Source organism: Odocoileus virginianus, chromosome 32 (assembly GCF_023699985.2).
Source record: "Odocoileus virginianus isolate 20LAN1187 ecotype Illinois chromosome 32, Ovbor_1.2, whole genome shotgun sequence".
Lineage (NCBI taxonomy): Eukaryota > Metazoa > Chordata > Mammalia > Artiodactyla > Cervidae > Odocoileus > Odocoileus virginianus.
Genome location: NC_069705.1, coordinates 7,305,936 through 7,323,768, shown reverse-complemented (window position 1 = coordinate 7,323,768; position 17,833 = coordinate 7,305,936). Strand labels below are relative to the sequence as shown.

At 40.7% G+C, this 17,833-nt stretch overlaps 1 protein-coding gene across 3 annotated transcripts in view; it reads left to right on the top strand.

Annotated features, from left to right (window-relative positions):
• Nucleotides 1-17,833, top strand: part of UBE2E2 (ubiquitin conjugating enzyme E2 E2) — a 356,286-nt gene that overhangs the window by 144,963 nt on the left and 193,490 nt on the right. Inside the window, exon 3 of one of the 3 annotated variants that reach the window (XM_070459848.1) lies at nucleotides 17,355-17,389. The exons of the other annotated variants lie outside the window; for them this stretch is intronic. Within the exon in view, the coding sequence (XP_070315949.1) occupies nucleotides 17,355-17,389 (35 nt within the window). The remainder of the gene's footprint in view (nucleotides 1-17,354; nucleotides 17,390-17,833) is intronic. 3 annotated transcript variants of the gene reach the window in all.

Genomic DNA, 17,833 nt, shown 5'->3' with positions numbered 1-17,833 from the left:
CCAGTCAGGTAAACAGTCAGAGACAGAGCCAAGAGAAGGCAAGCATGGGTCAAAAGCAAAGGCGCCTTGTCACTAGCACTGTCTTATGGTTAAATCTGAGACATGCATGTGCGCGCTTGCTCGGCCACGTCTGATTCTTTGTGGCACCATGAATTGTTTACCCATCAGTCTGCTCTGTCCTGGCATTTTCCAGGCAATAGGATGAGCTAAATTTAACAAAACCAGCCTCAGCTGTATCGTCTTTTCTCCCCTATTAAATGGAAGAAAACATTTAAATTGGGGGCTCTGTGAGTCTTTTAAATTTTTTATTTAATTTTTAAATTTTGAAGTAGGGTTTTTAAAAGTTGCAAAAACAGTATAAAGTTTCTCCACAGAGAATTCTCTTGTGCCCTTACCTCAGCTTCATCAAATGTTAATGTCTTATATAACCACAATGCAAATATCAAAATCAGAAAAAAATTAACATTGATATTACTCTGTTACCTAATCTACAGACCTTTATTGTCATTTCGTTAATCTTCCTACTAATGCCCTTCTAGTCTAGGTTCTAGTCCAGGACCCCCCTTTGCACTGAGTCATCAAGTCGCCTTCGTTCCCTTTAATCTGCCTAGCTCCTCTGTTCCTTGGTGATCTCGACACTTTTGAAGAGTACTGTCGGTACATTTGTACCGTGGCCCCTCGAGAGCGGTGCTGTGTCCTTCTCAGCACAGCAGGCTGGGGAGCACACGATTCCACACGCCTCCTTGCCGGCGAGTCTGTCTGGCCACAGCAGGCTGGGGAGCACACGATCCCACACGCCTCCTTACGGCGAGTCTGTCTGGCCGCGTGGTAGGAGACGTCCGCTTCCTCCCTGTAGACTCGCTGTGCTCCCCTCTGTGATTAGAATCTTGCTTTGTGACTGTGAGTATCACGTTTACAATCCCAGTCTTCACTAACGGCTGGTTCTCACCTGTTTTGTTTCTCAGTGGTGATCTCCCATTTCCACCCTTTCTTCTAATGTTTCATCAGAGTTCTGTGTCAAGGAGGAGTTTTCTTTTCTCCCTTACCTGTTTAGTTGTAGCTGGGCATCTATTTTTACTCCATGGATTAAAAGTCATTACTATCCTTGCTTAAATTTTTCCCAGTTTGGCCACAGAGAGCTCACTAAAGTCAGCTCCTCTGTCCTGTAATGTGCTTCCATCATTTTTTGAACATTTTCTTACTTTCTGGCACTCAGGTTCTTCCTGGCTCATCCCATACTTCCTCCACCTCCCCTGCCAGTCCTGAAGTCCGCCGCTTCTCCAAGGAGCCCTGATTCCTTTGTTCAGTGTTTTAGTGCTTAGAAACCAGGACCTGTGCGCTAGGTGGTATTTGCTGGTGCCATGATATCACTGCTTCTAGGCCCTCTCATGAGCAGAGCTAGGGGAGATACAAGGTATACACATACATATCCTATTTTTATATCAATGTCCAATCTAAAACTGTTGGCTTCTCCAGTTTCAGTTCAACCTTACCAGGTTGATCGTAGCTTCCCCTACAAATAAGGAGTTAACTTGCTTCTTAATATCCACAATATGTTTATTTGTCCAAGCTTCGATATACATCATTCTTTCAGAATTGCTAACTCACACTTTAGATTTTGCTGAGTTTTAATTAGAGCATAGTTGTTTTTCAGTCACTAAGTCATGTCCAACTCTTTGCGATCCCATAGACCACAGCACCCCAGGCCTTCCTGTCCATCACCAACTCCCAGAGCTTGCTCAAACTCAAGTCCATCGAGTCGGTGATGCCATCCAACCATCTCATCCTCTGTTGTCCTCTTCTCCTCCTGCCCTCACTCTTTCCCAGCATCAGGGTCTTTTCCAGTGAGTCAGCTCTTCGCATCAGGTGGTCAGAGTACTGGAGCTTCAGCTTCAGCATCAGTCCTTCCAATGAATATTCAGGATTGATTTCCTTTAGGATGGACTGGTTGGATCTCCTTGCAGTCCAAGGGACTCTCAGGAGTCTTCTCCAACACCACAGTTCAAAAGCATCAATTCTTCGGCACTCAGCTTTCTTCTTTCTTTATAGTCCCACTCTCACATCCATACTTGACTGCATAGCTTTCACTATATGGACTTTTGTTGGCAAAGTTATGTCTCTGCTTTTTGATATGATGTCTAGGTTTGAACATAGTTAGGAATTTTAAATGAGCATCATCAGACTGGCACATTTTGATTCTAAAATGCACAGAAGACATGTCCAGTTATGTAGTGAACTAGTGGAAGTGTACCAAAAAACATTGCTTCCAGTCTTTTTTTTTCCTTCAGCTTCGTTGAAACATAATTGACATTCAGCACTCAATACGATTAAGGTTGACTTACATATGGCAAGGAAAATGATCGATAGCAGTTTATAATAGGAATAGAAAAGAGTTTCATTTGAGCCAAACTGAGGACTCTAGCCTGGAACAGAGCCTCCTAAATGACTGTGGAGAAGAGTTAACTCCTGCATAAGACAGAATGATTCTGCATAACTCAGTATGTGAAAGTTTCTCTATCCCATATATCTAGAAATGATTAGCACAATGATTTTAGTGAACATCCATCATCTCATATAGATACGAGATTTACTATAAATTAAAGACATAGAAAAGCAAGTTTTTCCCTTGTGGTGAGAACTCAAGGTTTACTGTCAGCAGCTTTCGTGTGCAGGATTCAGCCGTGTTAACTGTGGTCACCTCGTTATATGCTACACCCCTAGCACTTGTCTTACAGCTGAAAATCTGTGGTGCCTTTTGGCCACCCTCCACTCCCACATGTGGGAGTCCCAAATCTGATCTCTTTTTCTATGAGTTTGTCTGTCTGTTTTTAAAGTATAATTGACCTACAATACTAAGTGAATTCCTGGTACACAACATAGTAATGCAATATTTCTGTACATTTCAAAAGGGTCACTGTGATAATTCTAGTTACAGTATGTCACCAAACAAAGCTGTTGCAGTTACTGACTGTATTCCCCACACTGTACATTTCATACCCATGACTCATTTATTATGTAACTGAAAGTTTACACCTCCTAATTTCCCTCATCTGTTTCTCTCTTCCCCCACCACAGTCCCCTCTGCTAACCACCTGTTTGTTCCCTCTATCTATAACTCTGTTTCTGTTCTGCTGTGTTTATTTGCTTTTAAGATTCTACATAGAAGTGAAACCATACAGTATTTGTCTTTCTCAATCTGACTGATATAGCATAGCATAATATCCACTAGGTCCATCTGTGTTGCTATAAATGGCAAGATTTCATTTTTTGTGACTGAGTTTAAAAAAAAAAAGTGTAACATTGCGCTGTGTATCTGCCACATCTTCTTTATCTGTGAACCTGTTGACAGGCGTTTAGGTTGCATCCATATCTTGGCTTTTGTAAACTTTGCTGCGGTGTACATAGGGGTGCGTGCATTTTTATCAGTGTTCCTGTTTTCTTCTGATAAGTACCCAGGCGTGGAACTTCTGGGTCTTACAGTAGTCCTGTTTTTAATTTTGTGAGGTGCCCCGCGTTTTTTCTCATGGAGACTGCGCCAGGTTAGGTTCCCACCAGCAGTGCGTGAGGGTTTGTGTCTCTCGACAACCTTGACAATGTTTATTATTTGTTATCTCTTTGATAGCAGCCATTCTGATAGATGTGAGCTGATATCCAGTTGTGGCTTTGAATTTTATTTCCCTGATGGTTCGCGACTTGGAGTACCTTTTCATGTGCCTCCTGGCCATCGGTAGGTGTTCTTAGGGAAAACGTCTGTTTTTAACCCTCTGCCCAGCTAAAGAAGTATTTATTGATTTGTGGTTGCAGCAGCCTCTGTTCCTGCAGAGACTGCCCCCCAGGTGTGCCTGGGCTGCCCCTGGCGGCGGCTTCTCTTGCCGTGGGGCACCGCCCCCCGGGGGCTCCGGCTGGAGCCGTGGGGAACAGGCTTCGCTGCTCCGCCCCCCTGTGGGATCTTCTGAACCAGGGATCAAACCCGTGTCCCTGCATTGGCAGGCAGAGTCTTCACCGCTGGACCGCCAGGAAGTCCATCCTCTGCCCATTTTCTATCTGTTTGCTTTTTTGGTGATAAGTTCAGTTTGGGGTATATAGATATACCCTTATGTGCTGTATCATTTGCAAATACATTATTCCATTCAGTCAGTGACCTTTTCGCCTTGTTAATAATTTTGTTTACTGTGAACATTCACTTTTACTTCTGTTTTGCTTTCCTGAAGGGATGTGTTCAAAAAGTATTACTCAAAAGACTGATGTCAAATTGCATATTGCCTATGGTTCCTTCTAGAACTTTATGGTTTCGGGCCATACATTTAAGTCTTGAATCCTTTTTACATTTACTTTGGGGCATGGTATCAAAGACTAGTTCAGTTTGACACTTTTGCGAGCATCTCTCCTGTTTTCTCAACACCATTTATTGAAGAGGCTGTTTTCTCCGTTGTACTCTTGCCTCCTTTCTCGTAGATTAGTTGCCCTGTGAGTGCGGGTTTATTTCTGGGCTCTGTTCTGTCCCATTTTTATACCAGTGCCATACTGTGTGGATTGCTGTAGCTTTGAAGTGCAGTTTGAAGTCACGGAGTGTGATTCCTTCAGCTTTGTTCTTCTTTCTTAAGACTGTTTTGTCTATTCAGGGTCTTTTGTGTGTTTCCATACAAACTTTAGAATTGTCTATTCTAGTTTTGTGGGAAAATGCCTTTGGTATTTTGATAAGGATTGCACTGAATCTGCAGATTGCCTTGGGAAGTATGGCAGTGTTAGTATTACAAGCTCCTTCAGTCTGTGAACGTGCTGTAAAAAAATGAAAAGCATCTGTTGTTTGTATTTCTTTGATTCCTTTCACCAGTGTTGTACAGTTTTCCAATTACAGGTCTTTTTATCTCCTCAGATAATTTTATTTCTGGGTATTTTATTCTTTTTGACATGATTGTAAATAGCATTGTTTTCTTAATTTTTCTTGCTGATTCTTTGTTAGTGTGTAGATATGCAACAGATTTGTGTATATTAATTTTGTATCCTGGAACCTTACAGAATTTATTGATTAGTACATTTTTGGAGATGCCTGAAGGATTTTCTATGCATAGTATCAAGACATCTGCAAACATTACCAGTTTTACTTCTTCCTTTCTAATTTGGATCCCTTTTATTTCTTTCTCTTGCTTGATTGCTGTGGTTAGGACTTCCAATATTGTGTTGAATAAAAGTGGCCAAAATGGGTACTCCCGTCTTGTCCCTGACTCAGAGGAAGTGCTTCAGCTTTTCACACTTGAGTGTGAGTATGATGATAGCTATGGACTAATGGTCTTTGTTATGTTGAAGCATTTCCCTATATACCCATTTTGTGGAGAGTTTTTATCATGAATGAAGTTTGAATTTTGTACAAAGACTTTTCCTGCATCTATTGAGATGATTATATGACTTCTTATTCTTCAACTGCAGATCAATCATTGATTGATTGATGGTTCAATCATCCTGGCATCCCTGGAATAAATCCTGCTGATCACCCTTCAGATGTATTTTCATAACAAAATAATTTAATCCATCTTTAGAAACTGGTGAAAGTTTGTGGCTTTTATTCCTATAGATCCTTAAAAAGTCAATCTAGTTTTATTTCCCAGGAAGTGACATATGAGAAGGACTACTTCATTGCAACTTTTTTTTTTTTCTCCCTTTCTTCTCCTTTCTTTTTTCTTTTGGTATAATTATTTCTCTACAACTTGTGTTGCTTAAACATAGTAGCAAACTAGTGATTATAAAACCATAATATAAAAGCTAAACAATTTCAGTTCTTACAGAAGTAAAAAAAAACCATATTGCTCTCTCATTTTAGAAAATGAGATGGTCTTGCTCAGAAGCAGAACATGTATCATGAAAGGATGAGCCAACCTCTGGCTTCAGTTACTGATGGCTGAGGATGGTGAAGTGTTTGCTATATTGAGGTATCAGGGAGGTTTACACCACCTCCTGTGTCATCAGACTTCTGAGCAGAGGGTAGCTAAGTCAAAAACTGTACCTTCTACCCTGTTCATAATAATTATTGTGACTTTTGAATAAACCATTATTTGTAACACTTAATTTTACTACACTGCATAATACTTTAAATGAATTAATATATACTTTGCTTTGTTAGAAATAAACATCCACTTTTATTTCACCCACATGTAAAACAAGTAAAAGTAATGAGCTTCCAGGGACAGTATTTTACTCTTCTTGATGTTGTTACTCTGGATACTTACAGTGGATGAAAGCTAAGCATGAAGTGTAAGTTGAAAGCAAGCCTAATGAGCTCTAAATATTTTTAAAAACCTTGAAAGATTATTTTAAATGTATAAAGCATATGTATAATTACTAAAACAAGTGCAATTAAAACTGGAAGTCTGGCCCATCAAATTGTTTACCTTTTGAGTTTTCCACAATACCTATCTTGAGTTTTTCACTATGTTCTAAATCTTCTGTAATAAAAGTGTGCTTTTGTAATCAGACACTTTTGAATCTACCTTTTACATTGTGACTGTGTGCACACACAGAGCACACATTCGCCGTCGGAGCAATTGTAAATGTGCACTCCAGTGGCATTAGCACACTCAGTTGTTGTGCAGCCGTCACCACCCTCAGTCTCCAGATTCAGGTAATTTTTCGAATGAGCATTATTTTCTAAGTCATCCATAATTTTTTTTCAAAACTAATCATGTTTCTTGGGACTTCCCTGGTGGTCCAGAAGTTAAGACACCTTGCTCCCAATGTGGGGGTCCCGGGTTTGAGTCCTGATCAGGGAAGTAGACCCCACATGCCGAAACTAAAGAACCTCTCACACCGCAGCGAAGATCTTGAATGCCGCAACCAAGAATCAGCACAGCCAAATAAATAAATGAATAAAAAGAAATATATTTTTAAAAGATCCTGTTTCCTGTATTGCCACAAGATAGTTAAGGCAAAGCTGACTTGCCTTCTTTAAATGAAATAAAATGTAAATTACAGCAGTGCTAATGATAAAAATACTTAAGAGTCTACAAACAAAATCTAGCTTTAGTGTTTTATAAAGAAGCTTTATTTCAAATATATGTGACTACTCCATATGTGGGCATTTGTTTAAAATATTCATTTCATGTAAAATAATTCACCTTCTAAGCCAATGTTTTGAATAAAATTATTAGCAAACCTACCTGATTTAAATAAAAATACTTCATATACATTCAAAATAAAAAGATTTGTTAAATTTGTGAAAATTTTCTACTTTTCACCACCCCCCCAACACACACTGTATTCTGTGAGGTGTTATTCCTTTTGTGAGTGCTGGTTAATTTCATAGATTATAAGCCATGGACACGTGCACTAACTCATTTTAAAGAAATGCACTGCTTTCCACAAAGCTTTATATAGAGTACGTACACATAGTGTTGGCTTTGTATTGTAAACTTCATTTGTAAACTTTGCGTAAAGCTTTTTCTTGATATTTAGGTATATTCTGTCAGTTACCTGACCTGCAGTCTGGCCTGTACAGACTATTTTTATTTTATTTTTTTGACAGTTTTTAATATACCCTTAAAATACAAAGTTTATAAATGTGAAATAGTCTCACCCAGTGGTCTATATTTCAAACACATAGTTTAGGGTTTTATAGCATGGTAGGTTTTTCTATTTAATTTAGAATTTAGTGTTTTGCTAATCTGTGAGAAGTTAGTACATACTCCATAAAAAGGATTCCACGGTGAAGTGAATTTCCAACAAGTGCTTTCCTCCACGTCCCTTTCTATGAACATTATTGACAAATATGTTTCTAAGACACCCAGGAGTAAAGAACGTCTATTTCAATTTAACCTCCTCTGTCTCAGCTTTTTGAAGAGGGACTCATATTTGCATATGACATCTGCTAACATTCCCAAGAAATGATGGTCTTTATTAATCTGCTGATCCAAGAAATAATATTATTTATATTATTTCAGAAATTTACCCCATTCCCCCTAGAATGGCTTCCCTGGTGGGTCAGTGGGAAAGAATCCATCTGCCAATTCAGGAGATGTGGGTTTGATCCCTGGGTCAAGAAGATCCCCTGGAGAAGGGAATGGCAATGAACTCCAGTATTCTTGGCTGGGAAATCTCATGGGCAGAGAAGATTGGCGGGCTACAGTCCATAGTGTTGCAAAGAATTGGACACTACTTAGCAACCCCATAGACTTCCCTGGTAGCTCAGCTGGTAAAGAATCCTCCTGCCACACTGGAGACCCCAGTTCGACTCCTGGGTCAGGAAGATCCACTGGAGAAGGGATAGGCTCCCCACTCTGGTGTTTTCGGGCTTCCTGGTGGCTCAGACGGGAGAGATCTGCCTGCAATACAAAAGACCTGGGTTTGATCCCTGGATTGGGAAGATCCCCCGGAGAAGGGAAAGGCTCCCCACTCCAGTATTCTTGCCTGGAGAATTCCATGGACAGAGGAGCCTGGCCAGCTACGGTCCATGGGGTGGCAAAGAGTCGGACAAGACTGAGTGACTTTCACTAGCGTCTAAACAGCAACCACCGCCGACCCCCCACCCCCGCAACTGCCAATAAACCCTAACATTTCTATGATTTGGTCAAAATAAATCAATAGAAGGGGTGAAAATGGACTAGACCATTGAAAGCCAGACTCAGTCTTGCCCCATTTTTCCCCCATTCATAATCGATGGCCTAATTCAGCAAACCCTTAGAGAAATAAATATATTTGAGAGCCACGAAAGGATTACTGATTCAAAGCACCACAGAGAAAAAAAGTGTCTGGATAATTCACACAACCAGAAAACTGGTTCGGAAATTTTGGCATAGGACTCATTTGTATGCCTTATTTCTCTCAAATTTGCACACAATAAAAGTCCTGCTTGCATCGTAAATGTAAAGATCTTTATAGAAAACCAGTGAGAAATTTGACAAATTAGCTAAATTTTAAACAGAAGAGACAGCTAATCTGGATTATTCATATCTCAATAGCAGGTCTCCTGGCTTAATTTTTGCCTCTCTCCAGAACATGTGGCTGACTGCGCTCTCATCCAGAAAAAAGACATTATAGGAGGGCTGCTCCTGGAGACTTCAAAAACAGCACAGCAGCAGAGAGAAAAAAAGTATCTAGCTTTTAATCAGCGCAAAATATGCTACCATAGTTTATTGAATGTTTGTGGCTAATTTCTTGTCTTCTTATTTGAAATATATCCCTGTTGTTCCAAATCCACTCTAGATGATCTGAAAGAAACTCAAATTATAATTACATATCCCTGTTGTTCCAGATCCATTCTAGATGATCTGAAAGAAACTCAAATTATAATTTCTTCAGTTATGTTTTGTTTTGAAATTTTCAGTCACTAAAAAAGGGTGACATGAATATGTTGTCTGTTGTTGTGCACTGAAATCAGTTCCTGTAAGTAGGTACCACTGACGCTCAGCGGTAGGGTGTTTACATCACAGTGACTGTTGTCCCCATCGTTCATGATGGAGAAAGGGGTCTTGAGGGCTCAGATCACAAAGCAGGATAAAGAGGCTTCTCAGAAGCGTTTCTATAACCACAGACACTGACAACAATTTAAAAAATCACTACAAAAATATTAATAAGTTTTACTGGAGTCAAGAAGATGAAGAAACTGTTTAAGTGTATTTTTAAAAAGGAAAATCATATACTTTTTTTTTTTTTTTTACTAAAATGGCTTGTTAGTAAGATTAGTGTATATTGTAAGCCTTGGGTAAGGCTAATACTTGTTTCTTTTCTAAATAAAAAGAAAAATCAAGTTAATGTTGCTCTTTCTGAGTGGACAAAATGCACGATCAACTGAAACGTTTAACAAATGATGCTGTTGGAAGTTATAGGAAGTGAATTTGAGTCTTATAGTATGTATGTTATCAGAGGCTACTTAACCTCAGTAAGCCTCGATTTATTCATCTGTTTAACTGAGTGGTAGAAATATATCTGTGCTTCTCAGAATTATGACGAGTATTAAGGGGCACGCACACGGGGTCAAGTGTAGACTCTTGTAAACTGTCAACTCCCTACTGACCAGACGCTACTTGCTTCTGCCATTGCTCACTGCTGTTGCCACCAGTCATAAGACACAGAGTGACAAACACGTCCAAGTGATTTTAATGCTGTTAGTCACCACTCTGACTGCTCTAATCAGGACAAATGAATGTGAGGGAAGCTTTGTGTAGAGTCTTCTTAATTTTTTCTCTCGCAGGTGAAAAAAAGAACAGTAGGCAGGTGCTTTTATTTTGTGCCAGAAAACATCGTAAGCTTCTTCTGCGTTCCCATTGCCGATCTGGATCGTCAGCGTCTCTTTTTAGCCCTCATAACTCTTGCAGTTCTCTAAGAAAGGTGTTTAATAAGTATGCAAGGCTGGTCACTCCCGTGTCTGTACCTTATTCCCTCAAGGCAGCCTTCAAAGGGACCAGTCTAAACATCATTTCGGATGAGCTTGTTAATAACTGAAAGAGGTTTTAGGTGTGGGAGTTTAAACACATTTAAACTGAAGACGAACTTTTGCTTTAAAAGCTCTGGAAGCTCAGGACCCTCTGCATTTGGTAGCCTTCTAAGACCCCTGGGACCAGCGTGAGAGCCACTGGTCTCAGAGAGCCTTCCAGGCTGTTCCTGCTTCAGATTAAGTCTGAAGCTGGGATCTGTTCGGTTTTCAAGAGCAGCTCCAGGGCGCCGAGGTAAGGGTGGGCCTTGCGGGGGGGGGGCGGGGAAGCAACGGGCAGGAGTCCCCGCAGCACAGTCTCCCGGAGTTTGTGCCGAGTTCCGCTCGCTGAGCGCTCTTGTCGCCTGTGTCGGGAAGCAGGCAGCTGGGTTTTCCCGCACTGGCGGCACGCGTTCCTGTCACCCCCGCGCGCTTCGCGTTTCCAAGGCGTGCAGTCGCCTTGGTGTCCCGTTCGTTTCTGCGGCGCGGCCGAGTGGTCGGCTGTGCGTGTACACACAGCCCTCATTTCCGGCCCCTTCGCGCCGAGGTCAGCGCAGGGCACTGCCCAGAGCCCCCTGTGCCGCGGGCGCCCCGTGAGCTCCCCCTTCTGTGCGTGGCGTCGGCAGCGCGTCCTCGCCGCTCCTTGCCATCCCTTTCTAAACGTGCCGGGGCAGTCTCCGTGAAGCGCTGGTCTTCTCTAAGCTCTTCAGGGTGACGTCAAGTGTTGGTGAAGAACATTTGCTTGGCACCTAGTAGTGGCTTCCTGGGCACCTAAATACTACGCTTTCTGCCAGTAAAAACGCCGCCTGTTGAAGTTCCCAGCCAGAAACGCACATCTGCAAACAGCGCTGGCCGCGGGAAGCGCAGGGCCGCGGCTGCAGAATCAGCCCTTGCTTCGCCCGCGTCTGTCCTGGCTTCCGATCCTCCCCTGGAACACAGGCCCCGTTCCCTCTCCTTTCTTTACGTGGGCTTGTTGCGTACAGCCTTCAGATCGCAACGGCCACGTGACTTTTAATGGGGTTTTCAGTGACTTACCTTTAATGACTCTCACGGATGCACTTCCTTTTCAGATGTAACAAGATACAAATAAATAACAAGATAAATAAATAGCACAAAACAGGCGTTTGGACAAAAACTACCATTAATTTCCTTTACAATGATTGCTACTGGGAAGGATAGTTAATAAAGAGGACAAAGGATGAAAAATTGAAACTGAATGTCAAAATGGAATGTGACCTTATACACATGTATTCTGAACTACCTGATACTCTTCAGCTACCTGAGAAAAACTGCCAGACGTTTCTCAAAGAAATTAAGGCTGTAGGAGCCTGCATTTCACTGCCATTCTTTGCAATCTTGATTCATGATCATTTGGGGAGTCCTATAAAACTATTGATAAATAAGGACCAGTTACACTGTTTAAACAGTATTTCTCAGTATTTGCCTGCTTCTATAATTACACTGTAATCATTTTTTATTGTTGACAGTAAAATATGTAGCATATTTCACAAGTGGAATTCTCACTGCCATTCTCTTTTAAAATACTGTTGTTTGGGGGATATTCTATATGCTAATTAACATTGTTGTCTTATACATTTGGTCATAGAAAGCCGTTATTTTTAGGACATTAAGGGAGAAGAGATCTCACTAAAAGCTTTATGGCATTATGATGATCCCTTATTTACGAACACATTTTTACTGAAATGTAAGTTACTCTTACAGTATCTGAGGAATCTTAAAGCTTTTAATAATAATACTTTAAAATACATGTAATATTTCATTTAGTGAAAAGCTGCATATTAATACTCTGATATTAATAAAATACTTTATTTATTAGAAAATGTAATACTTCGACTTTGTCAGCTCCCAGTCTACTTAAATACTGAGCTAGTATTTTTGAAAGAACATGGAAACACACTAAGAAGGCAAATATCAGAGGTGGTAGATTATTTTCATAATTGATTTTGATGTCTGTTTGTTATTTTATTGTCCCGTATTAAACTGACTCATTACAAAACGTAGAAAAGTTTTTTATAAATAATTGTGTCATCTCCTTGTACAGTCATTTTGCTGGTTTCTTTATGCCATTTTGTAACACTAAACAAAGCTATCTTTATTAATCCCCTCAAATAAATCACTTCTTTCAGGAAAGCTATTCAAGGGATACTTGCTGAATTTCTCTCCGATGGTATTCTTTGCATTCAGCTTACTTTGAAAGCTCTTTGTATTTTAAACTCTGCTCCAGGGTAAACAAAAACAAATTTTGCTCCTTTGGAAAGCCTAACTAGTTCCTATCTGAACTTTGATTTTTAAAAAAAAAATTGAAAGCAATACATGAATTTTTATAGTTTACAGAAGTGACATTTTCATATATATAAAGTACTGTTTTTGATTGAATTGGATGCCTAATTCATGCTTTTCAGTTTCATGTCTTCCCAAAACATTTAAGATTATTTTTCCTTTGCAACTTTAAACCAAAACTTGAAAGTTTTAGGTGTGTTCCTTTGCCAGGGTCTGAACTGGAAAATGAATGAACAGCTGAAAGAGAGAAAAGAAACTGTTCGAGGCTTTTCCATCAGAAACTATGTCTGCTCTTCCCCACATTCATTTAGAGATTCACTTGATTTATCACATTCCTATTAAGATTCATTTATCCCTGACAGAAGAATGGGTCAGAATAGAACAGAATATAAAATCTTAGAGTATACCAAGAACATGTGGAAATCTGGTGTATGAGAAAGCGAGAAATCTTTAGTGAGTTACATTTTAAGGACATGAAACTGCAGGGAAATCCTTAACTGTCTTTAGTAGTTTTGTTGTCACTAATAATAGTAGTATTGCAACTTTAAAATTTTTGATGTTTATGTATAAAAACAGATAAGCATGTTATTAGAACTCAGGATATTCAGCGTAACAGAAAGTTACAAATGAAATAGAAGTTAATAAATGAAAGAAGTTAGGGAAAAATCCTACCGTGTCCAGTTTGAATGGTTACCATCAAGATAGACTCCTGCTGTTTCAGGAAGGTGTTTGCTGCTCTCTCCACAGGAAAGGGCAGCTCCCAGAGTGTACCTATGCCAAGATCTTGCTGCCACCTTTCCCCCTAAAGGACAGCAGAGTTCCCTGGAGAAGAAGCTGATTCCAGGGGTAGGAAGGCAAAGTGTAAAATGAGCCCGCGATCATATGAAAAGATGCTCAGCATCACTGTTCATAACGGAAGTGCAAATCAAAACCACAATCAGCCTACACCTGTCAAAACGGCCATCATCAGAAAGGACACAAATAATGAACGTTGGCAAGGATATGGAGAAGAGCGAACCCTCTTAACACTGTTGTTGGGGATGTAAGTGGGTGCAGTCACTGTGGAGAACGGTGTGGACGCACCTCAAAAAACTACTAAGAGAGCTACCGTATGACACAGCAATTCCACTCCTATGTATATATCCCAAAAAAACCCCACTCATCTGAAGAGATACATGCACCCCAATATTCATAGCAGTGGTATTTCCAGTAGGCAAGATGTGGAAGCAAGCTAAATGTCCATCCACAGATGAATGGATAAAGAAGACGTGGCAGATGTGTGCACATGATGGAATACCACTTAGCCATAAAAAAGAACAAAATTTTGCCATTTGCAGCAACAGGGATGGACATGGAGGGTTTTATGCTAAGTGAACTAAGTCAGAGAAAGACACATACTGTATGATATCATTGATGTGTGGGATCTGAAAAATACCACAAACGAGTGCATGAAACAAAAAAAAGAAACAAGCTCACAGAGAAGCCAGTGGTTATTGATGGGAAGGGGGAAGGGCAGTATGGGGCTGGGGAGTGGTAGGTATAACCTACTGGGTGTAAGGTATTCTCAAGGATATATTGTACAAATGGGGAACATAGCCTATGTTTTGAAATAAGTGTAAATGGAAAGTAGCCTTTTAAAACTGGATAAAATTTTTTTTTAAAGAAAAGATAGTCTGTGAAAGATAGTCTGTGAGTCAGATCTGCCAAATTTTTACAATTTTTATAAACCAAATTCCTGGCACAGGATCCAAAATACACTGAGAGTTTGATAAGTAGCTGAAACAATTCATTGTGATTTATTGTATTTTTCATTTCTTTACAAACTTTTTAAAAGCATTAATTCTGATGTTAACTGCCCTTCCTAGCTTTGTGGCATGGATAAGTTTCTCGTTTTTGTTCTTTTGTGAAAATTACCCTATAAGTATTAAACAGGACTGGACAAGGTTCAAAGCATGTCACACGTTACAAGTTGCAACTTGATCTCAAACTATTAATTAGTACTGTTTGAGTTTGGTCCTTCAATTAACTAAAGATCCACCTACTTCTCTGTCTTGAATATCATAGGATAGCTTAGCAAATGTCTTGCAAGTCTTGGTACACCATGTTCTTAGAATTCTTTCAGTCCTGTTAGATTATTAAAAGAAGAAAATGAAGACCTTCTAGTAAGACTTTAAATAATATATCAATTCTAATAATCATTGTTCCTTTTCTCATAGGTGGGCAAAAATACATACTTGTGAAAGCTGAAGCATTTTGCTTTACTTGCTATCTACTGGCACCCTGATTTTTTCTGTAGTTCTTAGTACATAGCACTAATTCATAGTACATTGGTTCCTACATAAATGTTTCAGTCTTATGGGAATCATTTTAATTGAAATGCGCCTTTAAACTGCCATCACAGAGTCAACTAGCTGAGAACTAAAATCCTCTCATCATGAAAAAGTGTTGTCGAGCCAGTGGGGTGACGTGCTGAGGACTGCGAGGTTTTGAGGACTCTGTGAGCTGTGCCGGTGTCGGTGGGGTCGCCGTAAGGTGAGCGAGAGCTGAATAATAAGACAGGAAGCCCAAAGGTTACCGGTGCCTAATTCTGATAGGCTAGAATGGGGTGTGTGGAAGTGTCTTGCTAGTTTCAGTTTTAGGCATATAGACAGCCTACCATTCCTACAGGTAGAGTCGGCTTGGGCTGAAAGGAAGGGAAGGCACAGGCTGGCAAAGGTGAGCAATTTATCAGAAGCATCATGGAGTGTGTGACGTTTCTCAGAAAGTATCCTGTCTAGAATCATACCAAATACTGTATATCTGTCCTAACAGTTTATCGAAGCCTGCTAAGTTTTTGGCTGTGGCTGAATGGGTGTCATGGTTGAAATAATCTAATAGTCATCTATCTGTGACAGTAGTGAAAGTGTTGGCTGCTCAGTCGTGTCTGACTCTTTGCGACCCCATGGACTGTAGCCTACCAGGCTTCTTGGTCTGTGGAATTCTCCAGGCAAGAACACTGGAGTGGGTGGGTAGCCATTCCCTTCTTCAGGGGACCTTCCTGACCCAGGGATCCAGCCCAGTATCAAAGGATAAAATCAGAAAAGAGCAGCATGGGTTTTCATTGCTCACTTTAAGTAGATCTGTGAACAGTCTTAGGAGCAAATAGCAATAAAAAGGCAAATATTGTTATGATTCCCCTTATGAGGCACGTAGAAGAGGCAAATTCGTAGAGTCTAATAGCAGTTGGCGTGGGATGGGGTCAGGGGTGGAGGCGGAGTCCATGTCTAATGGGCACAGAGTTTCTGTCTGGGATGCTGAAGCGCTCTGGGAATCCATGGCCGTGATGGTGGCACAGCCTCGTGAATGTGCTTAGGACACCAGGTGATACACTTAAGTGGTTAAATGGTAAATACTATGTTGCATATATTTTACCCTGTGAGCCCTTGTGGCTCAGAGGGTAAAGAATCCGCCTGCAATGTGGGAGACCTGGGTTTGATCCCTGGGTTGGGAAGATCCCCTGGGGGAGGGCATGGCAAGCCACTCCACTGTTCTGGCCTGGAGAATCCCATGGGGTAGCAAAGAGTCCGACATGACTGAGGGATTTTCACTTCACTTCACCTCATATATTTTACCACAGTAGCAATGTGAGCAATTACTCTTAATGCAAAATCCAGGGTGGGGGTGAAATAGCATGCCATGGAGACCATTGGCAAGGTGCCCAAACCTACGCCCTCTCACCAGATGAGAGCCGGGCCACACGGAGGGGTGGGCAGCCTTTCAGCGGGGAGGGACCCCCTGTGTAGGGTTGAGCTGAGTGAACAGGAGTTCCCCAAGTCACAGCAGTGGAATCCCAGGCACAGCTGGAGGCGCAGTCTGGGCTCTCCAAACCCGCCGTCCATGGGTGCCAGCTCTGAAGCTAGGGCATGAAGCTCTTGAGTCCCCCATTCATGAAATGTGTGGACCCTTGGTGGTGGTGGTTTAGTCACTAAGTCATGTCTGACTCTTGCAATCCCGTGGACTGTAGCCCGCCAGGCTCCCCTGTCCATGGGATTCTCCAGGCAAGAATCCTGGAGTGGGTTGCCATTTCCTTCTTCAGGGAACCTTCCCCACCTGGGGATCGAACCCGGGTCTCCTGCATTGCAGGTGGATTCTTTACCAGCTGAGCTACGAGGGAAGCCCTCAGAGCTTACACACAGGTGTGGACCCCTACATATTTGCAGTGTTAGTTGACCCATTAAACTATATTTTTCTAAAACTTAAATTTATTTTGAAACCATTCTAAGCATAGACTTTTTCTTCTATGAAATTGGTGAAGCCATTTAAATTGTTTTCCTCCTGCTTTTCAGTTTTTCTTTTAGTATTACCAGTTGTCATCAGTTCCAGACACTCCAGAGGGGTCTGTAAAATATTTCTCGTGGGGATAGCTTCCTCGCACTCTTTGAATTCATTTTTGGAGAAATTGTTCACGTAAAAATGACTGAGTATTACTTACTTTGTACAGGGTAATATTTACTAAGAATATGGAGATTATATTCACATGGATATATTTTTCTTTAGTTTGTTGGGTTCTTGGTTTGGTTTTTTTTTTCTGAAGTATATGATTTAGCAGACTCCCAGCAAGATTATTTATTTTAATCCTGTCTTTTAAAATACTCTTTCTGGTTTATCTTTGTAGATGCTTTCTACTTTGAACAACCTTGCATTGAAAGGGTATGTAAAACTCAGATTTACTGTTACTGTGGTTTTTCATGTTATATATTAATAAAAATATCATTATATCTTTGCTTTTGGCATTCATACATATTTATATCTAAATCACAAATCATTATCACAGTTTAGTGAATTAATAAGTAATACGCAAGTTTGTATCTGTACACATGAAAAAGTGAAAAGTGTAAAAGTGTTAGTTGCTCAGCCGTGTCTGACTCTTTGCACCCCATAGACGTAGCAGTCATGAAGAACAGGGGAGCCTGGCACGCGGCAGTCTGTGGGGTCGCAAAGAGGTGGACCCGACTTAGCGACTGAACAAAGACTATGGGAATTGTATTCAGTATATTGTAATAACCTGGAATGTAATATAATCTGAAAAATATCTGAATCACTGTGCTGTACACCTGAAAATAACACAATATTATGAATCAACTATAATTCATT